This window comes from Kickxella alabastrina (genome assembly GCF_025024165.1).
Source record: "Kickxella alabastrina strain RSA 675 chromosome Unknown BX661scaffold_63, whole genome shotgun sequence".
Classification (NCBI taxonomy): Eukaryota; Fungi; Kickxellomycota; class Kickxellomycetes; order Kickxellales; family Kickxellaceae; genus Kickxella; species Kickxella alabastrina.
The window spans coordinates 1-26,040 of record NW_026251534.1 but is presented as its reverse complement, the minus strand read 5'-3'; the positions used below and the strand labels follow the sequence as shown (position 1 = coordinate 26,040).

At 44.9% G+C, this 26,040-nt stretch overlaps 2 protein-coding genes and 1 non-coding gene across 3 annotated transcripts; 1 reads left to right on the top strand and 2 right to left on the bottom strand.

Moving 5' to 3' along the window:
• Window positions 1–12,684: 12,684 nt before the first annotated feature.
• On the bottom strand, window positions 12,685–12,994 carry BX661DRAFT_190298 (uncharacterized protein). Its single transcript, XM_051537636.1, has one exon. The coding sequence runs from the start codon at window positions 12,934–12,936 to the stop codon at window positions 12,724–12,726; it is 213 nt and encodes a 70-aa protein (XP_051388515.1). The 5' UTR covers window positions 12,937–12,994; the 3' UTR covers window positions 12,685–12,723.
• Window positions 12,995–21,843: 8,849 nt separating this feature from the next.
• On the top strand, window positions 21,844–22,280 carry BX661DRAFT_219367 (uncharacterized protein). Its single transcript, XM_051538816.1, has one exon. The coding sequence runs from the start codon at window positions 21,973–21,975 to the stop codon at window positions 22,270–22,272; it is 300 nt and encodes a 99-aa protein (XP_051388514.1). The 5' UTR covers window positions 21,844–21,972; the 3' UTR covers window positions 22,273–22,280.
• A 3,018-nt stretch (window positions 22,281–25,298) lies between these two features.
• BX661DRAFT_t157 lies at window positions 25,299–25,370 on the bottom strand. The gene has a single exon. It is a non-coding gene; the product is annotated as a tRNA-Glu (tRNA).
• Window positions 25,371–26,040: the final 670 nt, after the last annotated feature.

Below are 26,040 nucleotides of genomic sequence, written 5' to 3'. Positions count from 1 at the left end.
CACTGTTGTATTTATTTTTTGGTATAACCGCCCTCCTTCGTAAGTGTCTTGTATCGCCGTTCAGTTTTTTCTTTATGTCAAGTGTTATGTCAACCACATGCTTCAACTGTTTGTTAAAGCACCGAGACACATGGGATTTATATGCTGTAAGGATTGACGCACCCTCGTAATTAGCAAAATTGGCCGCACCAGTGAGATGTGGGCACTCAAACTTGATATCCTCGACGAACGTGTACCTGTACTTGTTGATGGGTTTGCCGTTTGCCGTTTTAAGGTTGTTGCTGCATGGTTTGTTTTGATCTCCGAGGTAAAGGGCAATGAAAAATTCCTTAAAACCATTGATTTAGATGGTTGACGATATTAAACCCCTCGCTATCCAGGGCTTGTAAAAAGATACACTGTGCGAGCTCGTATATGGCTGTTGTAACACGGTGGACGGTGACAACATTCTCGCGCATAACTGGCAGAAAATAGTGATGCATTTTGCAGAGACCGAGGAGCGCCTCTATGCTAATGGGCATAAAAAACATAAAAATAAAAAGTTGAATGCGTTGATTTGAAAACAGAGTGTGAAAAATGTAAAAACGTAAAAATGCTTCTAATAATATGTGATTACATGTAATACCACTGTATTATTATATGTATTTGTATTTGTATTTCATTTGTAAAACAAATTCTTCTGTGGATACTTTATTTTTACACACATTTTTTAAAATATTTTTAAAAAACTACTTGGCTTTTTGCCTTTGTTTCTCTAATAAAATGTAAAAATAGATGTATTTGCTTTTTATAATATAATTATTTGTATTATATTATTTATAGTCAGTATTAATGACTTTGCATATTTTTCATGTAAAACCAAGCTTTTTGAGTCACAAATAGTCATTTTGTGTAAATGCATCTGGGCGCACTTTGTAAAGTTTAAGCTTTATGAAAGTGTTAAAAAAACCCGGGTTAAAAAATAGTTATTTTTTGCACAGCTTCCACACCCTTTCCAAATGTATAACGCCGCAAAGGCAATGCACAAAGCTGCGGATAGAAAAGGTAGCCCTTTCCGCTCTAGTGCCAAGATATAATAATGGTAAATATAAATATGCTCTGTTTATTTATTTACATATCAGATAAAAATAAAATGGTTTGCCAATTACTGATACCTTGACAGCATTCATGTATATCCTTTACAACGTCAACCAAGTGGTCTTAATTGCATGTGCAGTTGGCGAAGTGACAGATGATGGCCTGCAATGAACTGCTCGCTCATGGTACTGCCGAGGAGTGGCAAGTGGCATTAAATAAAACTGGTGTAGCCCTGCTTCTCGTACAGTGTGTGCACAAACATCATTGCTGCTGTTTTTGTTTCTAATATTGTCGCTGTTGTAACGATAACCGGCAATGGCAGATGGTGGTGCTGGCGGATGTGGTGGTGAAGTGGCCGTGGGCAGGGGCTGTGCACGGCAAGTAATTTTATTTCATTTAATAAGTTATTTTGCAATACAATAACAATATTAGAAAACAGCAGCAGTACTAAAAAAATATTTATTACACTATAAAATTGGCTCTAAGAAAATAGGATTCTATTCTGGAAGAACAAGGTGGTGGTTTAAATACCCCAACGATGAAAATGGAATCCTATAGAAACGTATATGCAAATCAGAATGCTAATCATTATTGATTTGATCATGGCTCTATCTAATTACTAGTAACATTTTTTAGGCGTGACACGTTAAATAGGGATCTAAATGCGAATTAAACAAAGAAAATATTGGGTTTGCATGACTTTCCATAAATACAAATATTGAAAGCCATGCGGGTTGTTAATGCGCAATGTCGCACACCATATTGCTGGTTATTTTTTTGCTCCAGCTTTTTGAATATCCATCAATGTTTCAAATCAGCTCAACCGAGATTCTGGTGTTAATAGGGTCGTTCTTTATTCTGTGCATGCGGGGATGCTTGGGCAAGCGGGCCGGCAATCGGGCAAGAACGAGGGGTTTTGTACAATGAGGGTTGATGTGTGTGGGGAGGGGGGTATTTGTTTGCAAATGCGGGGCTGATAAATAAGCCAATTTTGCATAGCCAATAAAAGCACAGAACTGGCCTGGTTTTGGCAGACAAATGGCAAAAGGCAAAAGGCCAGAGGCGGAGAAAATGTTTTGAATAGAGTTTCATATGTTTAAAGCATGTGCCATGTGCGTCTCACATTTGCTACTCTGTACATTGAAATGATGGATGGTATCGGTGATTCAGCAACGGCGGAGAAAGACGTGAATTATTTTCAGAGGTTGGTTATTTCTGCAACTCACACAGCACACATGTGCGTTTACAGCCGGTAATATACAGCCTCCCCCTCTTTTTTATTCCCCATGTTATTTGGCGGCAACACTTTGCGTTATCTATGAAATAAAAAGAACGCTCAGTCATTTCATAAAGAAAAAGGTTAACTGAAATAACCTATATAACTAATGGATGCCGCGTGCGCTCTGTTGTCTAATACGTCGTCTTTTTTGATCCCTCAACCATTGCTTTTATAAACACGCCATATTTGGTCTAATAATACTGTTTGCATACTGTGTTCATTTCGTTTTTCCCAGATTAAAGACAGTGCGTATATCAAATTTTCACATATACATTTGCATTTGCACCAGATCCAAATCTAGATACGGTCTTCCATCCATTCATCCATATATCACTTGCCCTCCCTCCTTCCTCCCCCGAGCCAATGTCAGCCTTTCATCCGTCGGCAGAGAGCCTTGCAAGAGCCGCTGTAGAGGCAGGTCTTGTACATCAAGAGTCCGGACGAATGACCGTCCAATTGTCGGTAAAACCAAAGTAAGTATTGCCGTTTCTCTTTATGCTCCATCCCTTGGTCTACAATTTACGTGACCGTTGTGCTAACAACTACAAATAATTGCAACTCACTTTGTAGAAAAAAGAGGCTGAACCACAACGAGCTGGAGCGTAAGGTATGGCTCGTCCCAATCGTGGCACGTTCTTTTATGATGTAACATGCAATATTTTTGAATATGCATTGGTCTATAATGGTCTGTACCTGTGAGTTTTAAAATGTTCTTACTAATATGCACGCTTTAAATTTTTAATAATGCATACGTTTCTTAGAGAAGACACCATCAACGAGAAATTCTTTATGAGCTGCGCGACGTAATCCCTAATCTGCATATGGTAAAACCATCGACTGTATTGATAATGCAAAAGTCCAAAGATTACATTGACCTGCTTCGTCGAACCATCCAAGAGATGGAAATTGAGATCAACGATTTGCGCCGTGCATTGGTTGCCGCCGGGTATCCTCTGCCAATGGCTCCTCACCAACAAGTTATGTGCGGGTTCCCCGGAGGCCAGGCTGTTTTCAACAGCTCCTGTCAGTCGCCGCGCTTGCTGCCGGAGCAGATGCTAAACATGTCTCCCCAGAGCCACATGCAAATCGACCACCAAAACCAGCTGGCGTTCCAAAACTTAGGTGACATTGCTTTGGCCCGCGCGCAATTTGATACGCATGATATCGACAGTATAAACCACCTGCACTCTGTGTTGAGTAAGGCCACTTCAGAGCTCAACTCGGCAACTGGCCGGCCGATTTCTCCTGTATCACCGTATCAGCTTGACCAAATGCAGGGATGCTCGTCAGGGGAATTCAAGAGCCAGTCGCATATTATTCTAACTGCAGCCTCTGTTGCCGCGGCCTCTGGACAGTCTGTATTGTAAACGCATGAATTGATATTAGCAGTTTTGGAAATGTCGCATTTACAGTGAAATGTACTTTTTCGACTTTTTTTTACAAAGATACATGAAAAAAGAAAATGAACAATTTGATATGTGGCATGTCCGACCCTCTTGCTCTGTTAGCTTTTGGCACGCGTCTATTCCGCTAAAAACAAGGTAAACATCTGTGGTTTGATACCTCCAGTACTGATGGCTCTATTGCTTGAACTACCATTACCACCGCTGTTGTTATTGTTACTGCTGCTGCCTCCCTTTTTACTATAATCAATTTTCAACAAAGTAGCCAATTGTGTTTTAGTCAGTTGGTTATTAACTACATGTTGGCACAAATACAAACATTATATTTTTCAGCAGTCGCTGATACGATGCACCATATATTTTAAATACTTACGTGGCCAGGGGGATCGCAACACCGAGGGCAATGGCAGTGACAACCAATACCAGTAGGAAAAGCAGGCACCACTTTTTCTACATAATACAATATTAATGTTAGTGATATGATCTTGTATTTTGCTTGCATTGTCGATTTCAGTTGTTGTTACAAATGGCAAGATTGCTGGTTACAACATACCTTTCTAATTTTCATGCTCAGACGAGTTGCGCGCTTGACTTCGGTAGCTCCTTGAGTTACATACTCATCGGTATTGTCTACCGCCTGCTCAATATTATTTAGCACATCCTGCTGCTGTGCGACGAGCTCTTCCATGTCCACAAACATGCGGTTCAAAAGCTACATTCAAAAGAATTAATATTATTATTGAGCAGTGCATGGTGGGTGGAATAATAAATTTGTGTGTAGCAGTAGCAGTAGCACTTTAATTTTGGTATTGTATTGTATTTACCTCTATTGTGCTGCTGATCTCGCGAATATCCTTATCTCTATTCTCGACATCACGCAGCATGCGCTTGGCAACTTTGCTTCGGTAGGACGTCATCACATCCATTGCAAAAACAGAACGCGACACCTCGTTGCTTGCTGCTTCGGCGACTTCCTCGTCGGTGGCGTCCGGTCTGACTATATGATATAATTTTATGATAATTTGTTTAGTGCAGTGTGGAAATTAAAGTGTGTAAAGCAGCATAAAATTGGTGCAGTATTTAGACTGAACTCGCTCGTATATTACCTAGCCGTATATGTTTCTCCATACGGGTCCTGTATCGCTTCTGTGATTCGCGCTCGAGCGTGCGGTACTTGTCCAGTACGGTCATCAGCTTGCGAGCCAAAACTGTGTGGCGACTTCTTCTTGTTGCCTCTTGCCCGGGGCTGAGTTGGGTGTTTTGATTCATCTGATCGACAGCGTTCAGCTCGCTCTTGAGCTTCTTGATCTGGTTATTTATTTGTAATGTTTTTTGGTCCCGCAGTTCGGCAATGGCTAATGATAATAGGTACATAAAACAGAAGGATATGGATTTAGATGAACATACAATAACAGCTACTGCAATATTTTGCACAGAATGTACAAGTTCAAATTACCTTCAGACTTGTCCCCATCGGCTGTAGAGAGAAGCCGCCCGTGAAGAACCCCCAGCTCGTCAACATTGCTGCTAACGGAGTTAATGTCTCTTTCGATGCCGTTCAACTATAATATTAAAACAATATAATCACCATAATACGATGAAATTGAACACATTATAGTTATTACCCACATCCGTGTGACACACGATTAGATTGGTATTCGCGCGTTGGACGGAATATACATAATTCTGGCTATTCGCAAAATGTCGCACTTACTGTTGAAAAATATTTCTCCATCTCCACATTGACGCTAGAGTCGCCGATGGAGGACAGGCTTCCTGGCGAGCCGCCGTCGCTGCCGTCAGACGCATCCTCTCCCCGGCGCGCAATAAACTCTGAGAACCGATTGCGATTCATTTTTTGGGTTTATGAAACGGATGGCAAGTTTAAGTAAGCCGGCGTCAAGGCAAGGGTTTTAAAGTGTTGGCAAAGTGGTTTTTTGATGAAATTACTTGGATATTTAGCGAGGGTGCAAACTGATATTAAAGAACATTACCAAAAAAGAAACCAGCAGCTGGGTGCCGTGATCCCTCGCCTGTTTATTTAAGGACATCAGCGACGGCTGAAAACCCTGTGTATCTTTGGAGCATTGAGAGAACTCGAGTAAAAAAGTGGCGTTTTCATGTGTGATATGTTTAATAGCCACCTTTGATGTGCCTCAAATATATGCGCATGGGTGACATGTGTGACGGCAACCCGGCCTGAGCAGCCTAGGCCCACCAACCTCTGATTTAACAAGGCACATAAGTATAGCTATTTTAGCTGGTATTTTATTTGATTGAAAATTTGGCGTAGGGGGCGCGCGGCCAGAACGCTGCGCATAAATGCGCCCTTGTTCCTGCATGCAGAAAGGGGATGGAAGCCTACCATTCGTCGTCATCATCCTCTTCAGAGTCAGAATCTCCGGCAATGGCCTTGTTGCGCTGTGCCAATGCATTTGCAAGTGCATTGGTGAGGTTGGCCCCGGGCTTGGCTACGGGAGAGGCACTTCTGGGAGACTTTGCCTGCGGAGCAGCCGAGCTGTCAGTTTCGCAGTTCGGTGAGCTGGCTTTGGTTTTGCGCAAGCCGCCGATGCCTCCAGTGCCACGGATCGAAGCGAGTAGCATGTTCCTGGAATCACCGCCCACAGATGACATAGGCAAAGGGCCATCATTTTCCTGCGTGGATGTTGGAGGCGGAGGAGGGGGTGCCTGGGTTGGCGGGCCTGGAGGTAGCATCGGCGGACCCATTGGAGGAGCCATTGGAGGCGCCATTGGAGGTGCCATTGGAGGTGCCATTGGAGGTGCCATTGGAGGTGCCATTGGAGGCGCCATTGGAGGCGCCATTGGAGGTGCCATTGGAGGCGCCATTGGAGGCGCCATTGGAGGTGCCATTGGAGGCGCCATTGGAGGCCGAGACGTAGGTAGATTAGGTGCCATTGGAGGTGCCATCGGCGGTGCCATTGGAGGCCGGGACGTAGGTGGATTAGGTGCCATTGGAGGTGCCATCGGCGGTGCCATTGGAGGCCGGGACGTAGGTGGATTAGGTGCCATTGGAGGTGCCATCGGCGGTGCCATTGGAGGCCGGGACGTAGGTGGATTAGGTGCCATTGGAGGTGCCATCGGCGGTGCCATTGGAGGCCGGGACGTAGGTGGATTAGGTGCCATTGGAGGTGCCATCGGCGGTGCCATTGGAGGCCGGGACGTAGGTGGATTAGGTGCCATCGGAGGTGCCATTGGTGGCGCCTGCGGAGGTAGTGCTGGCCGGCTCTGAGGCGGTGGCAGCAACGGTGCCGAGGTTGTATAATGTTCAGGCTGCGATTTATAAACTGGAGACGACCCGTTAAGCGAAAGACGTGGCGGTGGTGGCGGAGCTGCAGACTGTGGCTGCGGAGACCGGCGCGCATGTCTTGGCGGAGGAGGCGGCGGCGGTGGCATCTGATGCTGCTGCTGCGGTTGGGTCGGAGCAGACCGAATCTGCACTGGCGATAAGGGCCGGGTTCTTTGCCGCGGCGGCGGGGGTGGTGGTGCATTTCGTCTGGGCGGCGGAGGCGGCGGGGCCTGATGAGGCAAAGCTGCCCGTCGTCCTGGACCTGAGCTATACGCCGAAGCTGCGACGTGCTGCGATGGCGGTGGCGGCGGCGGCGGCTGAGACTGCGGAGGTGGAGGCGGTGGGGGAGGGGTCTGCAACGGGGCTGCCGGGTGTGCAGAGCGAATCATGTTGTCAACACTGCCGTTTTGCTTGACAAAGTCCTTGATGAGGTTTGCGGTGCTTGGATCATCGAGCATATTCTCGGTGATGTTGTAGGCCGCCAGCGCCTTGACCAACTTTCTGTACTTGTCGTCGTCAAGGTTAAGCGACCTTTGCGTGGCGCTCGGCCCAGAGGACGGCGCCGCCGCAACCTGCTTCATTATTTTGCGCGCGCGCTTTTTCACCTTGTCTTCAAACTTGGCCGCCTCGTCTGGGTCTGCAAAGTCCAGTCCAAAGACGTGCTCATCGCCGACAACTGTAAAGAAAAAGGGCGTCTGCTTGGTAAACTCAAATCCGCGGTAGAGCTCCTGCTCCCATATGACTTGCTCCCCACCTGGGCTCAGATTGACAATCCGCAGAAAGGATGCGTCATTATTGTGCGTGTCCTTCACCAGCACCAGGCCTCCAAAGCGGTGCGTGTACGACCACCTTCTCCGGTCGGGGTACGCGACAAACAGCCGCGCGATTGCTGCTCCAACGACACTCTAAATGCAAGTAAGAACACAAAGGTTGCAATTTAATTCAACAAGCTTGAGGGTTTAGTGAATCGGCGCAAATTTATGCCACTGGTGTGCCTCAAAGTAAAAAGAGGTTGCAAAAAATGGAATTGAAACTCAGAAGCAACTGGGGTGCTAATACATTGCAAATTGACCGTATTTTGCACTTTTTGCGGCCGGAGCGCATTCAATATATGTCTGTGCGCTTACTTACGTGCTTGGGTTTTGGCTGGGCTTTTAAAATGGTGCTCCTGTCGTCGTGCGACAGCAGCGATGGGGCGGGCATTCTGCTTTAGTGGGCTGTTTGACAGAAAAGTAAATTACAAGCGACTATTTGTGGAATGCGGAAGGGAAATAAGATGAATCCTCTGTCGATTGGGAATTAATAAAATAGACAAAAAGCCGAGAATAATAAAGAAAAGGAAACCCAAGCTGTCTTTTTTCCCATTACATTTAATAACTAGGCGGAACCACTATTTCTTCCATTCTCTCTTCTTTCATTTATCTCTCCTTGTCCCCTCTTCGCTGCCTGACCATGCGCGCAAATCAACGTCTATTAACGCTGCCCCCATTCTTGATAGCATGGCACAAGCTGCAACTGGCGTGACCTCTTTGTGGATGATGCAGCCCACCCAGCGGAAGAAACAGAGCCCGTGGGCAGGAGGTGCCTTTGGGACAGAGATATTGCACCAAGCCTAAACATGCGCATCGTCTTCAGCTGCTTCGGCGATGGATTGGGGATTCCTGCCCGGTTCGCGCAAAAAAGGACAAAAGACGATTGGGACAAATATGCTCGGAATTTGGCCTGTCTATTGCCTCTCATCAAACGAGCAAGAGCCCAAACGGCGCAGAACCGGGGATGCATCTCAGAAGCCAATTCCTTTTTCCCCGCATATTTTCGATATGCCGGTGGTGTTAACGCCTTACTTATTCTCACAGGCTTGAATACATTCTCGACAAGCTGTCTGAGTGACCAGTGAGCGAAGTGAGCAGGCGGGCAGGCGATGATGATGATGATGATGATGATGATGATGATGATGATGATGATGATGATGGTGACGATGGCTTGCTGGCCTTTACATTTCGAATTCGAAACGCCAAGCTCAAATTGGACAAGCCGAGAATTGAGCTGCATATCACGTGCAGGCGTTTTCTGTGTCAGCCTTTCCTTTTCCCCACATATTTTTTCCATGTACCCAAATCAAGATCACCCCAATCACAGAATATTTGTCTTACTCAGCTCGCTTGATTCTAATTTTAGAACAAAAGAGGGCGATCACCATAAAGGAAATGATCATAAAGCGTAATAAAAAAGTGAAAAGCTTGCTCTGGCCGTATGAACATACGCACAAGCACAAGCGGCATTTGCGTCATCTGCGTCATCTGCGCCATGACAGCAATATTGTAAGGATATGGCTGATGGGCTGGTTAGACTGTGGATGCAATGTAGATGAAGTGCAGAGCAGAGCAGAGCGAGTTTAGAAAATAATAAATTAAATCCCCAACAAAAAAGAGGGTGTTGGAAATGGAAGCGAAAAGGGGATTATTAAATGGCACATTAATCCTGCGTTAAAACAAAACATACACACAGCCCTAGTGAGCGAATAATTAAAAACCCGAGTCGTTTATTAAGCAGCCAAGTTGAGAAAGGCAAACAAAAACATGAAAATAAAATAAAAAATTTAAACGCAGATAGAGCAATCAGCCAAACGGTTGGTTGTTTTAATAAACCGCGTCTATTGCTTAGAACAGGGCGGCGGCAGCAACCAGAGCGACGCCAGACAAGGCAGCCTTCAGGGTCGAAGCAGAGCTCGAGCTGCTCTTGCTCTTGCTGGACAAGCTGCTGCTCTTGTTGGATGAGCCGCTGCTCTCCTCGTCCTCGCTGCTGGCAGACTCGTCATCAAGCTCGGACTTGGCATCGGAAGCAGCCTTGGAGCTAGACTTGACGTCGGCCGAAGTCTCAGCGGCGGTGTTGGCGGCGGTAGAGCTGGTGGTGGCGGAAACAGCCGAGCCGCTACCACTGGTCACACCTGCGGGAACAAGGTGGTCGGTGACAACGGTGTTGGCCGGGTTGTAGATGATGTTGCACTTTGCCTGGCAGTCGATGGCGCCCTGGTAGTCGAGACCAATGCAACCCTTGTAGCACTCGTTGGTATCAGCGATCATCGAGGCGTTGGGGTTCGGGTTACCCATGCACGCGGCCTGGCAGCTGACATCTTCCTTGCTGTTGGGGCACTTGTTCTCGAGGCACTGCTCGTAGGCGCTCAGCGACGACGAGCTATTCTGGGCGACGGCGACGGCGGCCATGCCGAGAACGATGGTGGCAGCAAAGAACTTCATGGTTAATGTAGGTTTGGGGAGGGGTAGGTAGCGAAAACTGAGGTGGGAGTGGGAATTAAAGCAAAAGAAAAGAAACGGAAAAAGCTTGCGGGAAGAAAAGATACTTGGGAGCGACTGAGCAGCACAAAGTGGGAGGCAGAAAGAGCGTGTTTATAAATGAATCAGCAAAAACGGGCGCAAAGAAAACTTATGTTGAGAAAAATAAGGGGTACATCCCCTTTAAGGGCTGCTTGCCCGAGAGTGGCTAAGACAATCATCCCTCTGTGGTAGCAAGCGGGGAGAGCGAGCCAACAGTGACAGCAGCGACAGAAAGGCACATGAAATGAAAAAATAAATGACGGAGCACTGTTGCCTTTGTATTTTATTCTTTAAAATGCAGGCACTGAATCTGAATTGTTTGTTTGCGAAAATCCTCTCGATTATTGTCAAGACCGGTTTTTTCCGCCTTCTATTTTTACATCGTACGTTGCAGAATAGTGGGCAAAAAATGCGATGAGCCAAGGCGATTCGATTACTTGCGGACTGAGCCCATGCGACAGCGAATCAGCATGGTTTCTGTCACCTGGAATCCATTACCTTCCATTTCAAGCGACCTGTGCCCCTCCGCAGCCGGGAGCCAAAAAAGAGCGCTTATTCCCCATGCAGTCGTCAAGAGACGTATATGGCTCTGATTTTAATTGGCTTGAAAATAATTTGCATTCTATACATCTGTTGACTATACAAGCTCGCCTATTGTAGTTTTATTTTTCAGCTCAACTAGCACAAACAAAACATAATTAATTTAAACAAAGCACAATGCGTGTATATTGTCTTCGTAACGTGTTTGTTTTGCTTTTGTCTTTCCTTTTTCACAATGCTTTGAATAAAGCTGCACAACGAAGCTCCCAAGCAAAAGACAATGCCCAGTGCCAAAAAGCGACACCTCATTTTACAAGCTAAATCATTACCGCCGCTTAAAGTCACATTGTTTTGAGCGATGAAACTTGTTTAGATTAGTTCATCTGAGTTTGACTTTTTTGGGGAGTGGATTTTCAACTAACAGTCTTTTCACAACCATGTATTTTGCCTCACTGCTTTTGATCGCGCAAAGAGGGATTGCCCAGCTTTGTGCAGCTGCGAATGAAAAATGGCAAAGAAATGTTGACAATCATGTTTCTTTGGACCCACGACTTCAAGAATACACTTTGTGCTGCTATCAAAACTTTGGCAGTTGCTGCTGTACTATTTATTTGTGTTGCCATTTTTAGCCAGCAGCAAATACGCGCACATTAAACCTGAGCTATATTGTATGTTAAACTTCATGCGGATACTGATAATACATCCAAGGCAAATACAAAGAAATTAATATTTTACTTTTGTGTGCGTGTTGAAAATAGCACACAGATCACTCAATGACTAAAGCAAGAGTGAAAAACTAGTAGATTGACATGACATGACACAACATGACACATCCTAATGGAACACAATATCGCCACAACAAAAAACAATGTACTTTTAAGCATATAATTGAACCACCCAATAATGAAATAATCGTGAGAAACAAACAAAAAAGTAGAGCCTATTCTGATGTTTAATGGCTTGCACTTTAATATGCACTGCTGGTTGAAACTCGCACATCCGCTACTTCATAGTACTGAAGGAGTATTATCCATTAGGCCCAATGCTCGCCTCTGCTGATGATTCCACCTTTTCTCATTCAAGTCAAAAATAATCAAGAGAAAATTAAATCAAATTTTTTGGCAATATCCTGCATAAAAGGGGTGGCTTTATTACACTATAATTTAGGTCCAAATAAAAGAGAAGGACTATATATGTTGGCTGGTTGAGCCAACGACAATCAGTGCATTTATAAATAGTTATAAAGGCATACAATCACAACAATTATTGTTGTGATTCCTTCTTCTTCGTTGTCTTGGGTTTTAGTACTCAGTAAATAATATACCTTGAACCCAATTTTCTATCAGCTTAGAACATACATGAAGAGTCAAAATGGTGTTTTAAATACACCTGAGATGGAAATGGAATCCTAAAAAAATTATTGCAAAGTAGAATGATAATGATTGCTGATTTGATCATGACCCTACCCAATTCCTAGTAATGAATTTATGTGTCACACTGGGTTATGCCATTTGCCTTGCCTGCTTATGTGGTCTTCCTCAGCAGCCACTTACTATGCACTCCATTTTGGCTGGGTGTTTCCTGGCAAACCCACTAACAGGCTCTTTTGTAGGTTCAGGTACTCTTGTAATGAGATTTGGACTAGCTATAATATATATTAATAGAAATGAGTCTATGGAAAGAGCTGAAGAGCTCACTATTCAGAATTCGCCGTACGCGTAAAATATCATAAACATATTTTATGCGTCTGCGCTGTCACGTGACTCGGCCCCATTTCTGATGTCACAACTCTCCAGGCTCCCAGGTGCTGTCATCTTCATTATAGCCAACCCATTTGCCCAGGAACCCACCTTTATTATCAACATGGTGCACATCTAAAATTTGCTCAACTTCCCATTCTGCCCTCCCATCAACATCATCTGGTGGTGGGTGATGTAACTCATGTTTGAAATGTTGTGACCAGTGGTATTTCTCAATATGTTCTACAATGATCATCTGGCTGCACTGCCAATACACATGTTGTTAACGAGTGTATTAAATAAATGTTCTAAAATATATTCTATCAAAAATACAGGAAAAAGAAGTCAAAACTAGTGAATGTTGTTTTGCCCTTTTTATGCTTGTAAGTATTAGTGCTCACAAAGAAAAGGGCAACTGATGGGCATTGGCTACAAAGGAAATGTGTGCCCAATGTTGGAATTCCGTTCTTGGTGGAACTCCGTCTTGACGGAATTCCGTCTTGCATACTGTAAGATGGTTGCAAGACCAAAAGTTTCTAAAGTATCCTTCTCTTTTATTTACCTTTCTTATCTTCACTTGCTGTGTGATACAAGAAATTGCGGCTTGTCTTTGGCGATTGATTAATGAATCAATCGCCAGTTAATTCCCTACTTGGACATGCAGGAATTCATATGCACATATAAATACTAATGAATATGAACAGTGGAGGCTGTTCATCTCTGGGCTTTCTTTTAGTTCATTGAGTTCAAATATATACTTTTAACATAACACGCTGTCTCCTATATAAGAGACAGCTTTCCTCAGTCTCTTCACTTCCTTTCTTTAGCTTAGAACTTTTTCTTTTTCTTTCTTTTAATATAACTTGCAAAACTTCTCATTGTTCAGCTTTGCTCGTTTTTCACACCAGCACCAGGTTGGGTACCTTGAACACATTGGTGATGCTGACAGGGGTACATATGGACCTGCATAAGGTTTCAGCAATTTCCTCCTGGCTGCTGCTGACAAATTCAAAACAGATGCACCAATTGCTGGCCACCTTTGGCTACTATTACTAATTTGTCAAAAACTACACTGACATTACTGCGCCACTCAACAGGCTGCTTGTCAAGAATACCAAATACATATGGACATCTGCTTGCAAGGCTGTTATCATTTAACTGAAACGTTGACTGTGTGCAGGCCCAATCCTGAAGCTGTTCTGCAATGACTTGCAGACATACTTGATCACTAATGCAATATATTTTGGTGTTGGTACAGTGCTTGGGCAGATGCACTCAGATAGCTGACACCCTGCCAACTGCCTCACCAAGCAATTGAACAATGCACAGTGCAAATATGAGATGCAGAACAAGAAGTAATTTTATTATTGTCTAGAGCCTGGAGTAATGGCACCACTACTTGGTAGGTCAGTATGTCATTGTCAAGACTGACTGCTACCCACCCAAGTACATTATAATGCAATGTGGATTGTCACCCACACAGCTGTGCTGGCTCATTGTCATCAATAAACATGCTCTTGATATTGTTTACAAGCCTGGCAAGAACAACCAGCTGGCCCATGGGCTGTCATGCCACTCACACCTTGAGATATTAACAGTTGTGGTGCTCTCAGGCAATGAAAAGATGCATAAGTAGATTTGGTAAGGATGCATAGAGGATTACAAATTCAAGAAGGTCTATCATGCTTTGCAACACCCAAAAAGGCTGATCAATAAAGGACTGGCAACCAAAACCAAGTGCTGAGGAAGTCAACAGCTTGCTTTATTACATCTGATACATGACCATGACATACCAACAGAAGAACATTTAACAGTGAAACCAATAATTGCATGCTTGCATACCTTCTACTGCCCATGCATGAGCATGACTGTCAATAGGAATGGTCTACTGCAGCCATACACTGTCCTACCTTCCCATTCCACATAATATTGATGGACATAGTGCTGTCTGCTAAAGATACCATGCAGTCATGATGCAATTCTCATTATTGTGTGTGAACTGTCCAATTTCTTGTATTTAATCCTGCTGAAGGAGAAACATCAATCTGCACCTGTGATTACTCGACTTTACCCAGAGACTGTGTTCTGACGCCAATGCATGTTGTACATGGTCATGAAGCAGTCACGCCCAATGTTCTACTCAACCCACAGACCAACTTGGCTCTGTCCGATTTCATGAACCGTCACCAGCAAGTCATCTGTCAAGCACATGACACACTGGCAGCTACCCAGGATGCAATGACAACCCAAGTAAACTGCAACTGTTGTGACATCCTGTTCAAGGCTGGAGAGCTTGTCATGATCAGTACCAGCATGATCAACTCCGACTATGAATGCAACCACCCATCTGCATGTGAAAAACAAGCAAAGTACAGTGAAGCAGAGCTATGCAAGTTATATTAAAAGAAAGAAAAATATAAAGTTCTAAGCTAAAGAAAGAAAGCAAAGAGACTGAGGAAAGCTGTCTATTATACAGGAGACAGTGAGTGAAGACAAGAAACGTAAATAAATGATAAGAACACTTTAGAGTATTCTAGAATGTCGATCATCTGACAGCAGGTAAGACATAATTCCAACACTACTAAACTGAGTGCCCACTGGCTTGGGTCATACAAGATCCTAGAGACACTTTCATCTGTCACATACCATATTGAACTGCCTCCCAATGTCTGTGCATACAATGTTTTCTACATATCGTCACTCAAGGCATACACTTCAAGACCAACTGAGTTGCTGCACCCAAAACCAAATCACAATACTTCAGACCACTTTGAAGTCGACAAAATTTTGGATCAGCATGTGAAAAACGAGCAAAGCTGAGCAAAGAGAAGGTTTGCAAGTTATATTTAAAAGGAAGAAAAAGATAAAGTTCTAAGCTAAAGAAAGAAAGTGAAGAGACTGAGGAAAGCTGTCTCTTATATAGGAGACAGCGAGTGAAGATAAGAAAGGTAAATAAAAGAGAAGGATACTTGCTGAGATAGTGCAGCATGAGGAAGTTGCAGAGTAGACTTGTAGTACTTGTTGGCATCAGTCACAGCACCAGTGCGTGTATTGTTGATAGTGCCCTCATTGTCACAGAAGATGGTGGCAGGGTCAACATGTACATGGATGTCACACAGCAGGTCTTGTAGCCACATGAGCTCACGGACAGCAGAGGTCAGGGCAATGGTCTCAGCTTCAGCTGTGGATTGAGGTGGCAAGCCAAGAGCACGTTTCTTTGACTTCCAAGCAACTGCTCCTCCTGCCAGAGTGAATACATAGCCAATTACCATGGCTCCCACAGTACGCAGTCCAAATGAAGCATCACTGTACCCAACTGGGTTGAGGTGTTCAGACCGACGATAGTGAATGGCCATGTTGCAGGTGGTCTTCAGATACTTGAGTACTCGCTTGGCAGCACCCATGTGTTTCATCAGTGGCTCTTGGTTGAATGATGCAAGCACAGAGGTGACCAGAGCAATGTCAGGCCGAGTGACCATGGCCAGGTACTGCAGGGTGCCAACAATTGAGCGGTATTCAGTGGCATTGCACTTGGCAAGGTGTGGGGCAGTCTCTCCAAGCTTGGCAGAAGCAGCAATGGGCAGATCAACATCATTGGCTTCCTCAAGGCCATACTTGCTGACCAGGTTCTGGATGGCAGTAACCTGGTTGATCTTGATGCCATCAGAGATGTGATGCACATTGATGCTTAGGATTGTGCTGCACAGACTCAGATCCTTCATTGAGAACTCAGCAGACAGGCCAGTTTTGACCTTGGCCAGGATGTTGTCATCAGATGCAGCCAGCAGCAAGTCGTCAACATAGGTTGTCAAAATGCATGTTGCAGAGCCACTTTTAAGCCAGTAGACACCTGGGTCAGCATTGCTGCACTGGAATCCAAGGCTGCCACAAAGAAAAGTATTCAGGCGACGATTCAAAGTGCATGGTGCCTGCTTCAAACCATATAGGGAGTGGCGTAGCTTGAGAACACTCTTGGTCCAGTCACCAGTCATGCCATCAGGAATCTCGACATATATGTCTTCTTCCAGGTCACCATGCAAGAAGGCAGTCTTGACGTCCATGGAGTGTAGCAGCCAGTCATGGTGGGCTGCAAGTGCTATGACTATACGAATAGACTTGTAGGTCACCACAGGTGCAAACACATCATTGTAATCAATCCCAGGGCGCTGCTCAAAGCCTCTGACTACCAGGCGGCCCTTGTACAATGGTGGCTTGTCATCTGAGCCTTGTTTGACAACAAATACCCAGCGTGTGCTCAGAGGGTGGATTGAGGATGAGCGTGGGACAAGCTCAAACACCTCATTCTCAGCAATAGATGCCAACTCGCTTTTGATTGCAGCCTTCCACAAGGGTGCCTCCTCTGAGCGCATGGCCTGGATGTAGGATGTGGGGCCTGATACAGCCACACCACAGAACAGGGCACCATTGCTCTGTACCAGAGCATCTTGGTCGTCATCATAGCTGTTGCTGTTATAGTCATAGTCGACATCATGGTTGGGCATGCTGGTGCTGTCGGCCTGCACTCTGTCATCCACTCGCCACCAGTCTGTTGTAGGCTGGCTGTTTCTAGTGGTGAGAGTGCCTTGCTCATGAGCAGCAATGTCAGTGATTCGTGCTGAGGCTGCTGAGGCTGCTGAGCGACGGCTGAGCATGGGTGTTACTGGGTCAGTAGCTCTGGCAGCAGTAGACAATAGCCTCAAGGGAGATGGGTTGGTTGGCTGGTGTCTGTGGATTTTGACACTGGTGCTGGTAGTATCTTGAGCACTGCGGCTTGACAGAGATGATGGATGCCCAGAAAAGGGCTCTCTGCCTAGTGGCTCAGTGGTTGATGTACTGTTTCTGCTGTTGCTGTTCCTGTTGCTGGTACTTGTGGCTGTGGCTGAAGAATGGCGAACTGGAGTGTGCTGGGGTGTCGAGCTAGGACTGTGCTCCTCATGGGCAGTGACAAATGAGGCATCAGTAAACTCAGACTCACTGTTGCTGTTGTTGCTGCCACGTAGGATAGACTGGATTATTCTGCTGTTTCTCTGGTGCCTCTCCTGAACATGCCTCCACTTGTCCTCCTCTTGCAGCTGTGCCAGATGCAGGTCGTCATCCTCATCAAACAGATCTGCTATGTGTATGGGGCCATGCTGTGTGGGCATGTCAGTCATGTCTGACTTATGGAAGTAGAATGGTACAGAGGGTGCACTTTCATTGTAGAATGGAAATTCTGCATCCACAAACTTGGCTCTTGAGGTGTGTAGAACACGGCCAGTGTCTATGCGATACAGCAGTGCCTTGCCATCCTTGGTTCCCAGGTACACACACTTCTGGGAATGCTCGCCAAACTTAGAACGCAGCTCAGGAGGGTACTCACTCCAGACCAGACAGCCAAATGGATGGATGTTGGCAATGTTGCTGGCACTGTCCAGCTTCTCAAAAGGTGTGCTCATGCCAAGAGCACGCTTGGGCAGACAGTTGAGCACCCAGTTAGCATGCACAATGGCAAAAGCCCATAGACAAAGAGGGACGCCAGACTGCAGCAGCATGGCATTGGCCATCTCTACCAGGGTGCGATTGTATTGTTCAGCTACACCATTCTGCTGGGGTGTGTGGGGGGAGCTGGTAACCTGGCAGATGCCATTGGCCTCACAGAATGCCTTCATATCTCCGTTGATGTATTCACCACCATTGTCAGAATGCAATGTCTTGACCTTGGCATCCAGCTGGCGCTCCATCTTGGCCACATACAGCTTGAATCTGTCAGTGACTTCTGATTTGCGCCCCATGAGATACACAAGCACACTGCAGGAGTAGTCATCTATGAAGGTGACAAAGTACTTGCTGCGCTCAGCAGATGGATGAGTCACAACACCAACATCAGAGTAAACCACTTCAAGAGGTGCCTTGGCTCGTGGCAGGTGGCCATTATGTGGCTTCTCAGCTGGCTTGGCAACAGAGCACACTTCACAGTGCTTGTCTACAGATCCCACCAGTTCCAGGCCAAGAGTATCGGCTGCATGCTTGATGTAGGGTGCAGATGCATGCCCAAACCGCACATGAGCATCCAGGGCAGAGATAGACTTTCTTGACAGCTTGCTTGTTGGCAGCACAGTGGCAGAAGATGGGATGCTTGCAGCTGAGACCAGCTTTGGGGCTCTGGCCAGTCGATGCTTGTCATAGCAGGTGTCAGGAACGATTTAGTAAAGACCATCTTCAAAGTCTGCTGCCATGATTGCTTCACCATCCTTGTACACAAATGCACGATTTTCGGAAAAGAGCACATCCAGCCCATGCTGTGAAATGTTGCTGACTGACAGCATGTTCATCACTGACTTGGGTACATGGCGAACATTGTGTATTACAAAGTTGCTGTCACTGTCACCAACACTGACTTGGCCAATACCACAGATCTTGGTAACTGCACCAGACATGCCCATGATATCTCCTGAGCAGGGTGAGTAGCTGACAAAATCCTCTCTGTGTGGTGTTGTGTTGGCCATAGCACCAGAGTCCAGCATCCAGGCAGATGGGTTGCTGAGCAAAGGCTGAGCAGATATGCTTGAGCCAGCAACCAGGTGAGAAAGTCCACCTATGAAAACAGACCTGGAAGGGCCCTTGCTGCCTGATGCTGAGTCAGTAGTATCATGTCCAACTGAGGGGCAGTGCTTGGCAATGTGACCAGGCTTGTCACAGAGCTGACAGAGCAGTGAGGAAGAAGCTGAGATGGTGTAACCACTGGCCTTAGTGTGAGTAGATGCAGCAGCTTGGCGCAGTGTAAAAGCATCCTTGATAGCTGCAAGAATATCAGCAGTCTTGAGCTTGGTAGGTGAGACATTGGAGAATTTGTCCCTGACAGAACTGTACTCCTCAGAGAGGCCAGCAAGGCGCACAAGTGGACTAATGGTTTTGAGATCAAGGTCCAGGTGGGGGAACAGGTTCCATTTGCTCTCTGACTCAACCCAGTACTCCACAGGGTTGTCACCAGATGCCATGGCAGTGTTCAGAAGCTCACGCAGCTCACTGATAAGAACATTTGTAGTCCTGATGTCAGATGTGGTGTTAAGTGTGGCCCACATCTCAAAGGCTGTGCTTTCAGTAAAGCGGGCAGCCAGAGAGTCAGAAATTGCATCCATGGTAATGCTTGCAGCCCTCCCATTCTTGATGACATTAGCAGGAGTGAAGATTTTGGGCACAGATTTCCTTAGTAGGCAATGCCCATCAGTTGCCCTTGAGTACAAAGACTCACAGCCATAAAAAGGGCAAAACACCAACATTTATTAGTTCTCATTCTTCTCTTTTCTTAGTTTTTAGAATACAGTTTTAAGTACATGTATCGAAATCATCTGTTAACACTGGTGGATTTCAAAGTTTTTTATTAGTGTCAAATTCCCCCTAGTCACCCAGTTACCCTTGTTTTATTGTTCACTTATAATTTTCCCGATCATTTTTTCACAGCTTTTGATTGCTATCATGCTACACTGGCCCATTTTGGCCCTGACTTTAGTGTGTCTGATTCTGACTCAGACATGGCACCTCACACCACTTTCCCATTGCCATTTTTTGATGCAATGAACAACCCAATGGCTGCCCAGCAGGAGGTTGTTTGTACGACAACTTTAACCCCTGCAAATCGACAGGTATCCACAGCTACACTGCACCCAACATCTATTGCCCTGTTTACCTGTCCAGCCCCATTTGTGTAAGAAACGAGCAATGCTTCTCTTTGCTCAGCTTTGCAAGTTATATTTAAAGAAAGAAAAAGATATAGTTCTAAGCTAAAGAAAGAAAGTGAAGAGACTGAGCAAAGCCATCTCTTATATAGGAGACAGCGAGTGAAGATAAGAAAGGTAAATAAAAGAGGAGGATAATTTAGAAACTTCTGGTCTTGCAATCATCTTACAGTATGCAAAACGGAATTCCACCAAGAACAGAATTCCAACAGGCACCTGTTTTAAATGCCACTAACCTGGCCACATCTCGCATTTTTGCCCATAAGGTTGTGCTCCTCAGCAGCAGCGTTTTCCACCCAGCCATGGGTACCAGGTAAATAATTTTGAAATGTTTGTGCTTCCTGCAGCCCAATTCTCTAGTTACCTTGCCGGCTAGACTCCTGATTTCCCTGCTGCTCAGACCATGTACTATGTGCAAATGTCATTAATGCACCTGCACGGTCATCAACAGCCACAGCAACAACCCCCTGCTCCTTACAATTTTCAGGGTTTTTACACCAGCTAGTAGACTGCCAGGTTGCTTCTACTGGCAAAAATAGTATATCCTCTTTCCTCCTTCCCTATTTTTATCCTGCCAATAAATTAGATCCTATTTTTCACAGACCTTCTCATGTTTATATTTAGTCTTTATTGGGTGGATTTTCCCCCACCTTTTTATTTGTAATTGATGTTGCTGGTATGCACTGTATTGCATTATTTGATAGCGGTTGTACTGGCATGGTGCTGAGTGAGCAGTTTGCCGACTCACTGTCGCACACTAAATTTTCTCCCCCAATTTCCCCAGTTACTGTGCCACTCACTGATAAACACAAAATATTCATCACTCATGTTGTGTCCCAATTGCACATTGATTTCGGCCCCACAGCCGATTTATTTAATTATATTGTCGCCCCAATTAACTATGCATGCATTGTCAGTGTACCATGGGTGACCCACAACAATGCACATGTCGACTGGGACCAGTGCATTATTCAGATGCACTATAGTCCCATTCCTGAGTATGTACCAGTGCCACTGCAGGGGGAGGGGGTGTTGGAATTCTGTTCTTGGTGGAACTCCACCTTGCATACTGTAAGATGATTGAAAGACCAGAAGTTTCTAAAGTATCCTCCTCTTTTATTTACCTTTCTTATCTTCACTCGCTGTCTCCTATATAAGAGACGGCTTTGCTCAGTCTCTTCACTTTTTTCTTTAGCTTAGAACTATATCTTTTTCTTTCTTTAAATATAACTTGCAAAGCTGAGCAAAGAGAAGCTTTGCTCATATTTCACAAGGGGATGGGGCCTGAGGTCACTGCACTTGCCTACTTTAACATTAGCCTGCAGGACGACCTCTGGGCCATCACTGAGATGCTACATGCCATACAGCAGGCAGTGGAAATTAACAACATTGGAACAGCAGCAGACAGCAGCAATAAAAATACAGCAACAGCACACCTGAAAGCCACATAGCTTAGCATAATTCACAAAGACTGACTTTGTGACAAACTACTAGAGGACCTGCCACCACGTTGCCCACAGGATCCAACACTCGAGCTGAATCAGGATGCCAAGCTGCAGAACTGTGCTGTGTACAGGATGTTGGTGCCTGAACTCAAGGGCCTACATGAAATTCTTGGCAACCTGCTTGAGCGCGGCCAGATTTATGAGTGTGACATAGCCTTTGCATCGCCTGCATTTGTCATTAAAAAGAAACTCAGAGGCTACAGACTACTTGCCAACATGTGGCAGATGAATGCAGCAATTGAGGATTATTCATGGCTGCTGCCTAATATCAGTGCTCTACTGGATTGCTGCAATGGATGCAAATTTTTTTGGTTTTCAACATGGTCAGTGGATACCAGCAGATGCATGTACATCCAGAGTCAGAGCTGCTGACAGCATTCTGATGTCCATTAGGCGTTTTTGCATGGCAGATGCTGCCACAGGGATGCAAGGTTTTGCCGTTGGCTTTATGCAGACTTATGAACTCAGTGTTCAAGGATATGCCATTTGTCTGCATGTACCTGGACGATCTGCTTGTGTGCTCACAGACTGAGGAGGAACATGAGCGACATCTGCAGCAGGTGTTTGAGGCACTGCACATGAACAGTGTATATGCAAGTCGCTCAAAAACAAAGCTGTTCCAGCATCAGGTCGAGTATCTCTGTTAACTAGTGTATTTTATAAGTGATAAGTTTATATTTTTAAAAGCCAGGAAAAGAGAAGCAAGAGAACTAATAAATGTAGTTGTTGTTTTGCCCTTTTTATGGCTGTGAGTCTTTGTACTCACATAGAAAAGGGCAACTGATGGGCATTGCCTATTAAGGAAATCTGTGCCCAACAATCTCAAACATGTAGTTGATGCCGACAGTGTACACATGTATCTACACAGGGTTTCAGCAATTGCCTCATGGCTATTGCCAACAAATCCAAAACAAGTACACCAACTGTTAAGCACCTTTGAATACTATTGCCGATTTGTCAAGAATTATGCTGACATTACTGTGCTGCTCAACAAGCTGCTTGTCAAGGACACTGAATAAACATGGACACCTGTCTGTGAGGCTGCTGCCACTGAGCTGAAACGTCAACTGTGTGCAGCCCCAATCTTGAAGCCATTCTGCAAGGGCCTGCAGATATATTTGGTCACTGATGCAAACGATTTTAATGTTGGTGCAGTGCTTGAGCAGATGCACCCAGATGGCCATCACTCCATCGAGTACCATTCCAAGCAATTAAATGATGCACAATGCAAGTATGAGGTGCAAAACAAGGAATTGTTTTCTATCATCCAGAGCCTAGAGCAATAGCACCACTACTTGGCAGGGCGACATGTCATCATCAAGACTGATCACCACCCACTCAAGTACATTAAAATGCCGAGTCGTTTGTCGCCCACACAGTTGCACTGGCTTGATGCCATCAATGAACATGATCTAGTCATTGTTTACAAGCCTGGCAAGGACAACCAGCTGGCTGACGGACTTTCGTGCCACCCACACCTTGAGATATCAGCAGTTGCAGTGCTCTCAGGCGATGAAGAGCTGTATGAGCAGAGTCGACAGGGATACATGGAGGATGGCACATTCAAGAAGGTCTACTGCACTTTTTTGCACCCAAATGACCCGATTGATAAAGGACTGGCAACAAAAATTAAGTGCTATGAGGATGTCGACGGCCTGCTTTACTACATTGCTGATACACGACCATGACTCTGCATTCCACACACTGATGGGCTGCAGTCAGAGATCGTCAAGAGAAACCATGACATACTACAGCCGGACATTTAGCAGTGAAGCCAACACTTGTACGTTTGCACGATTTCTACTGGCCATGCATGAACAGGACTGTTGAGTATTACATTGGCTCCTGTGACCACTGCCAGCACATCAAGGGCCACACTGTCAATAGGAATGGTGTACTACAGCCACATGCTGTCCCACCTTTCCCCTTCCACACAATATCGATGGACTTGGTAACGTCTCTGCCAAAGACACCATGCGGCCATGATGCAATTCTTGTTATTGTGTGCAAACTATCCAAGTTCTCATATTTAATTCCGCTGAAGGATAAGCAGACGTCTGTGCCTGTGATTGCTCGACTTTACCTGGAGACAGTGTTCTGACACCATGGCATGCCTTGTGTCATTGTCTCTGACCACAACCCACATTTTACATCTGATTTCTGGAAGGAGTTGATGAAATTGTGTGGTGTCAAGACAAATATGACGACAGCAAGACACGCAGAAGGAGATAGGGAGACGGAGAGGAGAAATTGGACAGTTGAACAAGTTTTGCATGTATTCACTGACTACAACCAAATGAACTGGGACAACATGCTGCCATTTGCCAAGTATGCAATCAACACTTCCAAGCAAGCTGTCACTGAGCTTACACCAATGCATGTTGTACATGGCCATGAACCAGTCACACCCAATGTCCTACTCAACCCACAGACCAATCAGGCCAACTTGACCCTGTCTGATTTCATGAACCATCACCAGCAAGTCATCCGTCAAGAATGTGACACACTGGCAGCTGCTCAGGATGCAATGGCAGCCCAAGTAAACCATAACCGCCACAGCATCCAGTTCAAGGCTGGAGATCTCATCATGAGCAGTGCCAGCATGATCAACTCTGACTATGAACACAACTGCACATCTGCTAAACTGAGCGACTGCTGGCTTGGCCCATACAAGGTCCTAGAGGCACTTTCATCTGTCACATACTGCATTAAGCTGCCTCCCAATGTCCGTGCACACAACGTTTTCCACATATCATCACTCAAGGCATACATTTCAAGACCAACCAAACCACTACACCCAGGACCAGTTGACAATACTTCAGACTACTTTGAAGTCAATGACATTTTGGAGCATCATGATCATCAAGGCTGCAGGCAATATCTCATCCAGCGGACTGGTTACTCAGAAGCTGAGTCAGATTGGATCAACGAATACAATGTCGATGATGACTTAGACGTTACTTAGACCAGTTGGTAACGTCTTAGGATAGAGGAGTGTTGGGCACAGATTTCCCTAATAAGAAATGCCCATCAGTTGCCCTTGAGTACAAAGACTCACAGCCATAAAAAGGGCAAAACAACAACATTTATTAGTTTATGCTCTTCTCTTTTCCTAGTTTTTAGAATACAGTTTTAAGTACATGTATTGAAATCACCCGTTAACACTATATGTTTTGCACAACATATCTATTTTCTCTCACAGAAGTTGGAAAACAGGATTATGAAAACAAGAAAATATGGTGTTTTGGGTTTTTGTAAAGGTATGGCAGTTAAAGGGTCATTAGCTTGGGTGGGTTAATAAATAAAAAATAGAAAGTGTAGCTTTAGTACTAATACACTTGCAAATATGCTTTATTACTAAGCTTACTCTCAAATTAATTTTTATATACAACAAAAAATTCCGCAACGGGGAATTGAACCCCGGCCACGACGGTGAGAGCGTCGGATCCTAGCCACTAGACCATTGCGGATTAACTTTTAAAGTGCTAAACTAAAAGCTACTTCTTGTGTATGGTACATTAACATTATATACAAAAAAAGCTATGAACAGTAGAAGACTAATATCATTGCAAATCTAACCCTTACTAAACCTCCTAAATCCTGAGGCCCACCAAACACATGTGTCGCCACTGTTATCAAGACATATTAACCAACCAACATGCATGATGATACCAGCACATACTATTAATAGGTGAATTGAATAGCTAGAATATATTTCTCTCCTGTCCAAAACAAAGAAAAGAGAAGAGTAGAGAAATACATTTTGTTGTGTTATTGATATAGGGTAAATTGATTCTAGTTATTCAATTCACCTGTTAACATGGGGTGCACTTGGTCATTCTCCACACATTGTGGGAGAAGCTGTTACGTTAAAAAAATATATATATAGAGCAAAAATGAACTAAAAGAAAGCTAAGGGATGAACAGTCTCCACTGTTCATATTCATTAGTATTTATGTGTGCGTATGAATTCCCACATATCCAAGTAGGGAATTAACTAGCAATTGGTTCATTAATCAATCGCCGGAGACAAGCCGCAATTTCTTGTATCATAGAAGCACTGGTATGAGTGTCACTTTCTACTTGGGAATCAACTTTAAGCCTGCTCTGGGCAAGCTGGAGGACAATGTAGGCGAGGTC

Excerpts from the sequence above, each read along its gene's own strand:
- BX661DRAFT_190298 (XM_051537636.1), bottom strand. The coding sequence starts at position 12,936 with ATGATCATTGTAGAACATATTGAGAAATACCACTGGTCACAACATTTC.
- BX661DRAFT_219367 (XM_051538816.1), top strand. The coding sequence starts at position 21,973 with ATGTTGGTGCCTGAACTCAAGGGCCTACATGAAATTCTTGGCAACCTG.